This window comes from Vitis riparia, chromosome 1 (assembly GCF_004353265.1).
Source record: "Vitis riparia cultivar Riparia Gloire de Montpellier isolate 1030 chromosome 1, EGFV_Vit.rip_1.0, whole genome shotgun sequence".
NCBI classification, from domain to species: Eukaryota; Viridiplantae; Streptophyta; class Magnoliopsida; order Vitales; family Vitaceae; genus Vitis; species Vitis riparia.
Genome location: NC_048431.1, coordinates 772648 through 786828, shown reverse-complemented (window position 1 = coordinate 786828; position 14181 = coordinate 772648). Strand labels below are relative to the sequence as shown.

Here is a 14181-nt window from a genome sequence, read left to right as displayed (position 1 = left end):
ATCAACCTTACAAAGAAATCTTATGAAGCTTAAGTCTTGAAAAACATTTCTCTTTGAGGTCTTCTTCTTCTTATTGATTTCTTTTTGATTTAATTTTGTTTTTGTGATTGTCACTCTATAAATCATCTTGCCTAGTGATAGTTGAAATATAATCATTAATTCCATTTTTTTTTTATCATCAAAATCAAGATTAACCAAATCTTGGTTTTACAAAGAGTATTTTAAGTCTTTTAACCAAATATTTTTTATATATCTAAATAAATCTATTAATGTCGCATGGTCACCATATATAGATTATGATGAAGAATGGAAAATTTCTTCCAGCATACTAAATCTGACAATCCCATGAATTCAATAAAGTCTTAAGTTGAGTTCCTAATAAAAGTTTTGGAAACTGAAACACACAAGTACTTGTCTATTTGAAAATTGTAGGTAATCTACATGTACATATTAATTATATGCAAGTTTTCAAGAAAATGGTATCATGGCCTTTCTAGCTATAGCTTCTTAGTACTATGTTCGGGTCTAGGAAAGTAAAAGAAAAAAAAATGTTAATAAAACTAATTTTCTCATGTTTAATTTTATTATAAAAAATATAAAAGAAAATCAAATATAATGAAAGTTAATAAAAAATTTATGTATTTTAAAGTTATTTAATCTTTAGATAATAAGGAAAATAAGTGAAATTAGTTTGAAGAAATATATAACATGATTTATTGACTTTAAATTTATTTTTTATTTTTCTTCATTTTTTTTTCAATTTTTTTTCCATTATGTGCATCCTCAAATTTACTGGGTACCAAACATATCCAAAATGTATTTTCTCCGAACAAAAACATTTTGAAAATTCTAGATCAACCCTTTGGCATTGGCCTTAGAACAATGTAAAATGATGCTATCTTTTGGAAATTCCATGGTTGAAAATTCCTAGTTGTTGTGATTTTTTAAAATTTATGCAAGAGATTGCCTAAGTTTGATGGATGTCATGTTCCGAGTTAAGGTGTTGCATTCATCAACTTCATATGGCCAAACAAATAAATGGTTGGGTTTTTTTTTTTTTTTTTTCTGCAAACCCAAACCAAAAAAGGAGCTTAAAAATCCACATTGACCCGGTCTTCTCGATTATGGTTGGTAACAGGCAAGTTTGAAAAAATAAATAAATAAATAAATAGGTAGAACAAATATAGGAAATTCTCATATTCATCTTGTTTGTCTATTTTTAATTTTTTCTTAATTTTTTTAATTTTAAATTGTATTAAAAATAAATATAGTTTACAAATAAATAAATATTATAAATATTTATAATTTATTTTTATAAAAAAAAAATTACCTTTTCTATATGTTAAAAAAAAGTCAAAAATTTATTAAAATCATTTTTATTTAATATTACATATGGGATGGGACAACATCGTACCCAAATCCACTTTGGGTTCAATATATATATATCAAATTTGTTGGTTGAACTCATTCGTATTTATCCCAAATTTGTCCCATCAAGAAAATCCACCCCATTACCATTCCCATTCTTGTATTGTTGTTGCTCGGAAGCTGGACATAGGACCCTTGAAAGCAGTGGTCTTAACTTTTAATGAATGTCACTTGCATCTGCAAGAGATTCCAGTAGTCAATGCCATAAATAACATGAAAAGAAGCATCATATACAACTCAAAGAAATCAGTGCTAATGTAGTGGAACCTAGGGTCGTCCCAATTGGGAAGACTTTGATTATTTCCAAATCACAAGTATTTGTGGTACTTAAATGATCACTTTACTGCTACTTCAAGACAATTTATATTAAACTTTGTGTCATGTAAAAGAAAATAAAGAAATTCCAAGTTTTCTCATAAATCTAATACTAATTTATGGGTCAACGTGATTGCATTGTCAGCTAAGAAAAACATTTCATTTATTAATAAACCTAATCCTAATTATATGCCCTACATAGAATTTTTTTAATAAAAATTTTCAAGTAAAAGAAAGGTTAAAATTTACTAAACAAATTATTAATATACTTTTTATTCTTTATTTTGTGTTTGCATAATTTTAACTTTTCAAGGTACTCATCTCAATATTATTCAACTTTTCCAAAATTTAGCAAATATTAAAGTTTTTTTTTTATACCTATTTTTCCCTAAAAAAATAGTACCTCTCGTATTGAGAAATGCCCACCCATAACCTTGGGTTTCTTTTGTTAAAAACTTGATACTTAAATAATACAGAAAAACAATAATTAAGATCATTGTCGAGGTAAAAATAAATAAATCAATAAATCACGGTGACTTCAATGACCATTTTTTATTAATTGATTGGTGACTTTATAATGCCATTGAAAAATCCCAATAAAAATATTATTATTGGTTTATTTAACACTAATTTGATATTTAGAGGAAATTAAGAATATTTTATTTATAAAAACGCTAGTTGCACATTAATAAACCATTGTTCCCCGGTGAAAGAATTGATTGGGCTGAGTTGACTTTTATAGAAGATTCTTAGAGGATCATCGTATTTTATTCAATTAAACCAGACTATATGCAGAATAAACTGCTTAATTAATTAAAAAGTATAGAACAATTTTAAAGTAATAAAAATTTTAGAGAAAATAAATAAAAACAATTGGATGAGAATGCATTCAACAAACCAACAATTAAAGCAAATCACTATTATATTTAATATCATCTAAAATAATCATAAAAACATAATATTAAAAATTCACAAGTGGGCATAATGTCATTATTTGTCAACCAAACCATACATGAGTAGAAAATAAAAAAATTAAAAATTAAAAAAAAAAAAAAGAAGATTTTTATAGTAAATTGATATTCAATTTGTTCTCTACATTCATGGCTATCCCTACAAGCTTACTGTGAAACTGATTTCTACGTTTTAAGCGAAATATAATAAAACTGATTTTGATTTCACAATCCAATATTATTATAATACAAGAAGCATAAAAATCAATTGGAAGCCTAAGGGGCTTGACAACTAACCATAATCAGACTGTCTTGTACCGAGTCTCGGCGTAGTTTTAACAATGGCAGCTTCAAATATGACTCCACAGATATTCGATGCTTGATATGTATAAATGCTAGATATCCCACCATGATTTCCTAGGAACATGCAGTAATATTGCTAGTAAAGGAATTGACAACAATGCATTTTGAGGAATCCAAAAGAAGCAAGCGATGAATCCATGTAGTTATACAAACCTTGATTCTTGATCCACTGGTGCATGTCACAGATGTAGCATATATGGTCATGAAAGATCTTCCACCAACTGGCCCTGTTGATATGAGAGAATATGCAAAATACGGTGAAGCAAATGGCGAAGTTCACCGCCTCTTTTCTTCAGCAGTGCCACGAATTTCTCAGGCATATCGCAGAGGTGCAGCTCATTGAGATGAAGAAGCCCATCAATACCTACGGGGACATGTTCCAGCTCATTGCATTGCCTTATGATCAGCTTTTGTAGGCAAGGTAATGTGCCATCTTCCATTATGATAAACCTCAGCTGTTTCAATTGCTCAAGGTCTAATATCTTAAGCTTCTGAAATTTTCCCGATTTGAAGTCCAAACGGGTTCCAGTGTATGCATCAAGTAACTGCAGCTCCATCAAGTTTGGAAGATCTTGAAGAGCTTCAATTGGGTTGTCTTGTGACAATAAGGACCATTTTAGGTGTATTCTCTCCAGGTCATGTAGAGAAGATACCCACCGTGGAAACCTTTTCAAGGGCCCTCTGAGGTACAAGCGTTGAAGAAGGGGCGGTGGATTGGTCATTGCATCAAGCTCCAGAGGCTCCTCCTTAGTAAGGGAGGTAACATCCAAGGAAAGGAGATCCGACATCTTCTCAATTGAGTGGCACAAGCTATTTCCATCTTCTTTTGCTAATTCTACAATGCCCAGCTTCCTCAGCTTTGTCAGATTTTTGAGCTCCTGTATCATTCTGTTATGCCTTCTCGCCTTTACAAATAATAGCGTTTGCAGATTCTTCAGTGCTCCGATCTTTCTCGGTACAGCAAACCCTTGAACGGCATCAAACGGTACAACACTTCCCATATTGTAGGCATAAACCAGCAAGTGGCGAAGTTTATCAAGTTGTAGGACTGCTTTGGGTAGCTCTTTTACCAGAGTTTGCTTAAGATCCAAGGTCTCAAGGTGCCGTAGGTTCCTGAGGGATTTGGGGATGCTCCTTATATTCGTATTCCTCAAACTCAAGTATCTCAAGAGCACAAGATCTGTAATGGCACTTGGAAAGTTTCCCAAAGGAGTGCTTTGTATGTCCAAAACCTTCAATAGTTTGAAATTCAAACCAATGTTTACCCTACCTGCACTGAAACTGAAAAAAGTTCGAACACAGGTCAAGTCCTGAGACACATCAAAGTTTCCCATCTGGATGGATAGGCGCCGGGGTTTGTCAGCCAAGTTTCCTTCTGGTCCTGCACAAACAGTACAGAAGTTCTCCTCTTGTGAAACTGAGAGAATCATCTTATGCATGAGACTATGGACTCCAACAGTTATTGGCCTTTCATCAAAGTCCATTTCATTTGCCTTTATCAGATTCCTGCCAATAAGCTCATTCAGGTACTCTTCCCCCACCTCTTCAAAAGTCTTGCCTCTCTCCTCTGTTACAAATCCCTCGGCTATCCATAGCCGAATCAGTCTTTTTCGCTTAACTGGATTATTCTCCGGAAACACACTCATATATAAGAAGCAACACTTGAGGTGGTAAGGTAAATCCTTGTAACTTGTAGAAAACATTCTCATAATAGCTGAGAGGGCACCACCGCTTCTCAATTCAGACTCAAGGCTATCATCTAATTTTTTCCACTCGTATTTAGTTTGACGAGGCTTACTCCGCAAGACCCTACCAATTTCAATAATCCCAAGAGGTAATCCATCACATTTCTGTAAGATGGATTTGGAGACTTCCTCCAAGCCTGAAGGACAGCTGCCATCTCCTGGGAAAGCTTTCTTATAAAAGAGTTGCTCAGCCCAATGTGGTGACAGTGGCTGAACCTTGTGGATGTCAATAGAATCATCATCTCTACAAGAATTAGCTATATCGCCTCTTCTTGTAGTGATAATTATTCTATTGTCATTACCATCAGGCAAGGCAAGTCTAATGGGTTCCCACACATCTTTTACCCATAAATTGTCAACAACTATAACATACCGTTTGTGTTGGAGAAAATTGTGCAGTCTCTGCATCAGAAGAACTATGTCAGACCCCTCTGTCGAAGAGCCAAGTTCCTCCAACAAGCTCTGTAAGGTTTCATCTATGGTTTGGTACTTTGAAGCAATGATCCAGGCATGGCAATCAAAGCGCTCCTTCACCTCCTCGTATACACTGCGGGCAAGCATGGTCTTGCCCAACCCAGCCATCCCCACCACGAACATAACCTTGAGTTTCTGATTTGACTCCAATGCCCAAGAAACCAACTTCCTTTTAGGCTCGTCAATGCCCACAGTGTTATTGCCCCAGCCGAGGATCAAAGGAGCTGCTCTCACATTATGGTATGTGTTGGTTTCTGAACTAACTGAATTGGTGGGGACCATCATCGAATACCTCTCATTTATCTCCTTAATGATCTGATACCTCTCCTTTGTCTGTTTAATGATTGTGAGCCTTGTGTTAATATCCTGTATCAGGTTGCTAATGGAGTGCCGCATTTTCAAGTGGCGCCACACTGATTCTTGATCCCGGTGGAGTCTGAACAGGTCAAGAACATCCTCAATGGCATAAGCTTCTGTGCGAACTTCTTGAATCCACACATTGAATTGGTTATCATAATCTTTCTTTGCATCAGCATCTCTCATCATGGCTTCTATTCTCCACAGCTCCCTTTGTAACTCACGGACTCCATTCCTGATATTTTCCTGCAAGTTCCGTTCTCTACTTGCAAAAGCTTCAAGTTTTTGAAGAAGAAACTTGAAAGCCCCGTCTGCCATCCCTCCAGCTAGATCTGGGTTCATGCTCTTTCTCTTCACCTTGCTGTTGCTTGGAAGCTTGGCGTAGGGGCCCTGAAAACAATGATTTTAACTACTGATGAATGCCACATCCAAGTATACTTCCAAAAGACTTCAGGAGTCAATGCCACAAATAATAAGATCACAAGCATTAGATATAAATCAAGAAAACCAGGATTGTATTGGATCCTAGAGTCTTCCCCATTGGGAAGACTTCGAATATTTCCAAGCACACAGCTATATGTTATCATTTACTGCTCCCTCCAGACAATTTATTAACCTTATTGAATGACCCCATGCACCAAGGGTCAACCTTCGAATAAGACAACTTCATGTTGATGGAGATTTCTTGTGGGTGCATGATCAGTTCCCAAAAATCCACCAAGGAAATATTCAATCCTTTGCTATGGCAAAAACAATTTGTTGGTTTTTGAAGTTCCAATATTTGATGAATTTTAGCAGAAGTTAATTCAATACTACCAATCATTCAAACATGTGGCGGCACATTCATTGACTGCAAAAATACTAAATATAACTCTTAAATCGTGGATTTGCAGGCAAAGGTTGTGTTTTTCAGCCTGGCTCAAAAATCGTGGATTTAGGGTTCGTGAAAATTAAATCCAATGGCACAAAAGCAAAGAGACCCCTAGAACAGATCCAGAAAACATAGGGAGCAAAAAAAAAAGCAATTTTTTTGGTTTTCCTTGGGGGTTTTGCATGGATTTTCTCGGAAATCAAACGAGGATGAATTTTCCCGGAAATCGAATGGGGGATGGATTTTCTTGGGGATCAAACGGGGGTTGCAAAAAAAATAAATAATAATAATAACATGATTAGATTAGTACCTGCGAGGATTGAGAGTGGCAGAGGAAAATAGGGCGGCCTTTGGATTCTCTCGTCTGGAAGGCAACGTCAGAAAAGAGCTTCTTGATGCCCGAGTGAGAGAAGTGAGTTGCCCCTCTGATTCTTATATTTAGTAGAGATAAAAATAAAAATAAAAATAAAAATAAAAAGGGAAACAAATCATGAGAACAATTTTCCTCTCTCTATGTAAATAATTATTAATTATCCTTCTTTATTTTGATTAAATCACTACCGAAAATATTGATTATTTATGGGGGATTTGAACTTTGACTTAATTTACCTTATTAATTATCCTTCTTTATTTTGATTAAATCACTACCGAAAATATCGATTATTTACTTTTACGGGGGATTTGAACCTTGACTTAGTTTACCATTATGATGCTCTTTGATAAAGGAGAATTATGTTTTAGGGATAGATGAACCCCCAAATTAACAAAAGGTCCGTGTAACTCTTCAGATTGAGCCTAAGACTCAATGAAAATATGGAAATTGAGTTGAAGGATATTATCCTTCAGTATTTCCAAAAATGCCCTTTGAGAAAAAAATTAATATTTTAAAAAAATACTTTAATTTAATTTAATATTTTTTTAAATATTTTTTATTTAATTTAATATTTTTTAAAAATACTTTTATGTAATTTAATATTTTTTAAAAATACTTTTATTTAATTTAATATTTTTTTAAAATAAATTTATTTAATTTAATATTTAAAAATTTTATTTAATTTAATATTTTTTTTAAACCGTTTTATTTAATTTAATATTTTTGAAAAAAATTTATTAAAAAAAATTATTTAACTTAATTTTATAAAATATTTTATGTGTTCTTAAAGGGTATATTTGTCCGTTACTATTTCATATCCTTAACTCAATTTGAAGAGTTATATGGGCCTTTTGTTAATTTTTGGGTCCAGCTGGGCCCAAAACACAATTCTCCCCTTTGATAATATATATTTAATTTAAATTTGTTAAGCTTCATCATTAAGAAAAACTTAATTCTAATTATTTTATTTTAAATTATATTTAATTGATTAATAAAAATATAAAAATTAATATTATAAATTTTTAATAAGTCTTTTTTATATTATTTATATGATAATTAAATATAAAAAATATAAATATTAAAAAAATCATAATCTATCTCATTAATTCCATTCTAAAAAATTACTATGACTTCACTTTTAAATTTTTTATATTTATCCTTTTAATTTGAATGTTTTTATTTTAAAATATTAAAAATATTTAAATTTATTTTTTAAAAAAACTAAAATATAAATGATAATGATAATAATAAAATTTTAATATTTTATAAATTAAAATTAATTTGATAAGATAAATAATAATTGTAAATACCTTTTTTATATAACCCTAATTTCAAAAATAGTGAAAGTTTTATTCCCTATTCCGTGTATGTAATCTATTGAACACGTTAAATCTACGTGTTTTTCTTTTTTATTTTTTCGTTTTCATTTTTTATTATTTTTACTAGGAATCATGAAAATCAACAATTATCATATTCACCTTGTCTGTTTATTTATTTATTTTTAAATTTTTTACTTTTAAATTGTATTAAAAATAAATATAGTTTACAAATAAATAAATATTATAAATATTTATAATTTATTTTTATAAAAAAATAATATTTTATATATGTTAAAAAAAGTCAAAAATTAATTAAAATCATTTTTATTTAATATTAAATATAACCTTATAGAGGAAATATCGGCGATATTTCCATTAAAATCGCCAGTTTTCTCGATATTTTCACGATATCGCTGCCACGTCATCATTCTCATTTCCCTTTTGCCCCTAAAACTCTTAATTTTGGCCCTGGCCCAATGTATAGGCCCAATATGAGGCTTGGGCCCAACGTGCTCTGAACACAAGTAAGACCTCCACCACTCCAATGTTTAAATACACCTTTTTGGTGTCATGAACCGATGTGGGATTGCAAGAATTAGAATTTTTGAAAGGCAAAGGTAAATCAAGAAGAATGGAACCAAGGATATTCGAACGACCCTCGGGCTCACGCTCGCCCACCAACACCAGCCAGGCAACCATGCTGTTGTTGATTAAATTTACATATTATTTACATAGATCGCCCACCAACACCTGCCGGACAACCATCTTTCAAGATTAATTTTATAATATATAGATATTATAAATTAATAAAAAAATTATTCTAAATGAATTAATTTTAGTTATTGTGACTTTTATATAATAATTACATATAAAATAAATATATTTTTTTGAATAAAATTATCAAAATTTTAAAATAAAAATTACTTATACAAATTATTATTATTTTTTTGTCATTAAATACATCCAAATTAGATTAATATACATAAAGTATGTTTTCAAGTTATAAAAATTATTATTAAATATCACAACTGTATATATATCATTATTTATTTTATATTATTTAATATAATTGAATTAAATAGATCACAATTTTAATATTAAATATATTTTAAAATTAAAAATATTATATTCAAATATCACAATATTATTATAAAATAATATTTGATACAATTTAATAATAAATGTATACTTATAAAATTCTCAAATTTGTTGTTCAACTCAATCATATTGCTGTTGCTCGGAAGCTGGACATAAGACCTTGAAAGCAATGGTCTTAACTTTTAATGAATGCCACTTGTGTATGCAAGAGATTCCAGTAGTCAATGCCGTAAATAACATGAAAGAAGCATCATATACAACTCAAAGAAGTCAGTGCTAATGTACTGGAACCTAGGGTCATCCCAATTAGGAAGACTTTGATTATTTCCAAATCACAAGTATTTGTGGTACTTAGAATGATCACTTTACTGCTACTTCAAGACAATCTATATAAACCTTTGTGCCATGTAAAAGAAAATAAAGAAATTCAAAGTTTTCTCATAAATCTAATACAAATTTATGGGTCAACATGATTGCATTGTCAGATAAGAAAAACATTTCATTTATTAATAAACATAATCTTAATTATATGTCCTATATAGAATTTTTTTTAATAAAAATTTTCAAGTAAAAAAAAAAAAGATTAAAAGTTACTTTTGTAAAATACTTGATACTCAAATAATCCATAAAAAACAACAATTAAGATCATTGTCGAGGTAAAAATAAATAAATCAATAAATCACGGTGACTTCAATGACCATTTTTTATTAATTGATTGGTGACTTTATAATGCCATTGAAAAATCCCAATAAAAATATTATTATCAGTTTATTTAACACTAATTTGTTTTTGTAGAGGAAATTAAGAATATTTTATTTATAAAACGCTATTTGCACATTAATAAACCATTGTTCCTCTGTGAAAGAATTGATTGGGCTGAGTTGACATTAATAAATCATATTTTATTCAATTAGACCAAACTGTAGGCACAATAAACTGCTTGATTAATTAAAAAAGTATAGAATAATTTTAAAATAATAAAAATTTTAGAGAAAATATATAAATACAATTGGATGAGAATGCATTCAACAAACTAAAAATTAAAGCAAATCACTATTATATTTAGTATCATCTAAAATAATCATAAAAACATAATAGTAAAAATTCACAAGTCAATTTCACGTAGTCATAGAGCCATTATTTGTTAATTAATTAAATCATACACAAATAGAAAATAAAAATAAAAAATAAAAATAAAAATAAAAAAGAAGGACGAGATTTTTAGAGTGGTTTGATAATCAATTCGTTCTCTACGTCCATGGCTATCCCCACAAGCTTAACGTGGAACTTGATCCCGACATTTTAAGCCAAACACAATAAAAACAATTCAGTCTTTACAATTCAACACTATTATTAATACAAGAAGCATACAAATCAATTGGAAGTCTCGGGGGGCTTGACACCTGACCATAATCCGACTATGTCTTGTACCGAGTCTCGGGGTAGTTTCAACAATGGCAGTTTCAAATACGACTCCACAGATATTTGATGCTTGATATGTATAAATGCTAGATATCCCACCATGATTTCCTAGGAACATGCAGTAATATTGCTTGTAAAGTAATTGACAACAACGCATTTTGAGGAACCCAAAAGAAGCAAGCGATGAATCCATGTAGTTTTACAAACCTGATTCTTGATCCACTGGTGCATGTCACAGATATACCAGATATGGTCATGAAAGATCTTCCACCAACTGGCCCTGTTGATATGAGAGAATATGCAAACAACGGTGAAGCAAATGGCGAAGTTCACCGCCTCGTTTCTTCCTGGGCCACGAATTTCTCAGGCATATCGCAGAGGTGCAGCTCATTAAGATGATGGAGCCCGTCAATACCTACGGGGACATGTTTCAGCTCATTGCATTGCCTTATGATCAGCTTTTGTAGGCAAGGCAATGTGCCATCTTCCGATAAACCTCAGCTGTTTCAATTGCTCAAGGTCTAATATCTTAAGCTTCTGAAATTTTCCCGAGTTGAAGTCCAACTGGGTCCCCAGTGTATGCATCAAGTAACTGCAGCTCCATCAAGTTTGGGAGATCTTGAAGAGCTTCAATTGGGTTGTCTTGTGACAATAAGGACCATTTTAGGCGTATTCTCACCAGGTCATGAAGAGAAGATACCCACTTTGGAAACCTTTGCAAGTGCCCTTTGAGATACAGGCGTTGAAGAAGACGCGGGGGTTGGCCATTGCATCAAGCTCCAGAGGCTCCCCTTACTAAGGGAGGTAACATCCAAGGAAAGGAGATCCGGCATCTTCTCAATTGAGTGACACAAGCTGTTGCCATCTTCTTCTGCTAGTTCTACAATGCCCAGCTTCCTCAGCTTTGTCAGATTTTTGAGCTCCTGTATCATTCTGTTCTGCCTTCTCGCCTTTACAAATGATAGCTTTTGCAGGTTCTTCATTGCTCCGATCTTTCTCGGTACAGCGAACCCTTGAACGGCGTCAAAAGTTACAACACTTCCCATATTGTAGGCATAAACCAGCAAGTGGCGAAGTTTATCAAGTTGTAGACTGCTTTGGGTAGCTCTTTTACCAGAGTTTGCTTAAGATCCAAGGTCTCAAGCTGCCGTAGGTTCCTGAGGGATTTGGGGATGCTCCTTATATTTGTATTCCTCAAACTCAAGTATCTCAAGAGCAGAAGATCTGTAATGGCACTTGTAAAGTTTCCTAAAGGAGTGTTTTGTATGCCCAAAACCTTCAATAGTTTGAAATAGTGGGAGAAGCCAATCTTGGATGATTGATCTACATGTTCAAGATGCGCATGAAAGGTGTGTTACGAGTGTTTTTATAGTACCATATACATGTCAATATAGGAGCTATCATTCTTAAACTGACTCAATTCTATTTATTTATTTATTTTATAGGGGCATTATAGGTGTGGATCAAGTTTAATCAAACTATCCTTGGAATGATTTTTAGTGGAAGACAACCTCATATTTCATAACCTTGTCATTCATTGTTGACATTCAAAAGCTCTTTAGTACAACTTATGGACCTAGAGAGGGTTTGATTAAGAAAGGAAGAATGGATTCAAAATTCTTTGTGAATCTCTATTTTTGACACTTTTAGAAGCTTCAATCATGCTTCAAAGAACCATTCAGTTTATTTAAAGCTTTTGGAATCTGGAAGTGCATTTAGCTTTTAAATAGAAGTAGAATTCAAATCTAGTATCAACTTTCGTTCACTACAATTATTGCTCAAGTCTCCTCACAACCTTTCTATTACTTGTTCTTTTAGGTTTCTTCAATGATAAGGTTGGCATAATTTGTTACTTTGATGGAATCATTTTTGGATGAAACATGAGTATTCTATTCTACTCCTCTAGTTTGTTGTACTTTATCGTTCTTATGTTGACATACATACCTAAAATTCTTGTGAACCACTAAATCTAGTGTTTGTTGTTCATATTTGATATTGAGATTTGTTCATAATTCTTTTTTTTTTAATACTTATTTATTTTGTAATACTTGGTTTATTTTTATATGGGCCTTTTCTCAGGTTTGTGATCAAAATGAGATGCATGAAATTTTAAAATCCAAATTTGGCAAGATATTCAGTCTCCGGCAATATATATAGCAATGAGAGACTATTTTCTCTCAGGATTGTTGCTTTATGCATGGCGTGAAAATGGAGGAGATTGTTTAGAGGGAGAGATACGCATAGATGGTGCCTGGGGATCTGACGGTGGAGTTTGGAGTTTGAATTTGTCGTAGGACTAACATACTGGCAATATTAAAGCCCAAATTTAATGGGCTCGGATATGCGCTTCTCACTTTTGGGCTTTGGTCCAACGACCCAACTTCTTTTATTTTTTAAAAATTAACTAAATATGTGATTAAACGTATCTTTTTATCTATTTGATTACAGAGGTGTAATATAATTAGGGATGACAATGAGACGGGTTTTTCGGGTACCCACCCCGCCCCTAATGGGGCATGTTTGAATTTTAACTAAACGGATTTGAATTTTTTTTTAAAACCCAAGGCGAGTTTGGAACGAGTTCAAGTATTGCCTTGTCCAATCCTGCCCTACCCCGATTATATATAAAATTATTTTTTAAAATTAAATTAATTTAATTTTTATTCTACTATTTTTAATATATAGATAATAATAAAATATTTTTAATAAAATAAGTCATAAAAAAATTTAATAATTTAACTATTTATAAAATATATTTATTTTAATGTAATTAAAATTTTAAAAGTAATTAAAAAAAAAAAACAATTTTAACGAAGGCGAGGCAGGGAGTTTCTCATACCCATCCCACTCCGCCCTGTCCAATTTAATTTTTTAAATGAGATGGGAATGAAAATTATTTTGAATAAATGGGGTGGGGTTGGGATGAGGGCGACCCGTCCTAAACCCACCCTGTTGTCATCTGTAAATATAATTCATGGTTTGGGATCTTGGGTGCTTTTTAAGAATACGACAATCAAATTTTGTTCATGGATTTCACTACAATCATTTTTTTTAAAGTGAGATAAATAAATGTATACTTTTTACTAGAGGGGTAACTAGCAACTTTTACATGACTTTATAATATATTTATTGGAAATAATTTTTACTCCTGTGAAATTTTTATTTAATTGCTATAAATTAATTTTAATTATTGGAATTATTTTATTATTGCTCTAATTAAATTAAAGTGGGCTTTGGGTTTGGGTTTTGGTTTTGGACAACCTAAGGCCAATTTGAACCTGATATATATTTTACATAAATTTCAAATTATTTGTATATAATAGTTTTGTTGCTTTTGAGTGTCATGGGAATGATAAGAAGTTGAGCTTGGATTGGATAGTTTGGATTGGACATAGGGTTGGATTAGTTTAATCTTGAACACATGAGTTCAATGCATGGATTGATTATTACGAAAACTAAGAATACA

General features: G+C 31.8%; 1 protein-coding gene across 1 annotated transcript; it reads right to left on the bottom strand.

Moving 5' to 3' along the window:
- Nucleotides 1-2910: 2910 nt before the first annotated feature.
- LOC117925094 (disease resistance protein RPM1-like) lies at nucleotides 2911-6893 on the bottom strand. The gene is made up of 3 exons (XM_034843953.1): nucleotides 6814-6893; nucleotides 3210-6022; nucleotides 2911-3110 (listed from the first exon to the last, which is right to left on the bottom strand). Exon 2 carries the CDS (start codon nucleotides 5972-5974, stop codon nucleotides 3257-3259), a length of 2718 nt encoding a protein of 905 aa, XP_034699844.1. The 5' UTR covers nucleotides 5975-6022; nucleotides 6814-6893; the 3' UTR covers nucleotides 2911-3110; nucleotides 3210-3256.
- Nucleotides 6894-14181: the final 7288 nt, after the last annotated feature.

Excerpts from the sequence above, each read along its gene's own strand:
- LOC117925094 (XM_034843953.1), bottom strand. The coding sequence starts at position 5,974 with ATGAACCCAGATCTAGCTGGAGGGATGGCAGACGGGGCTTTCAAGTTT.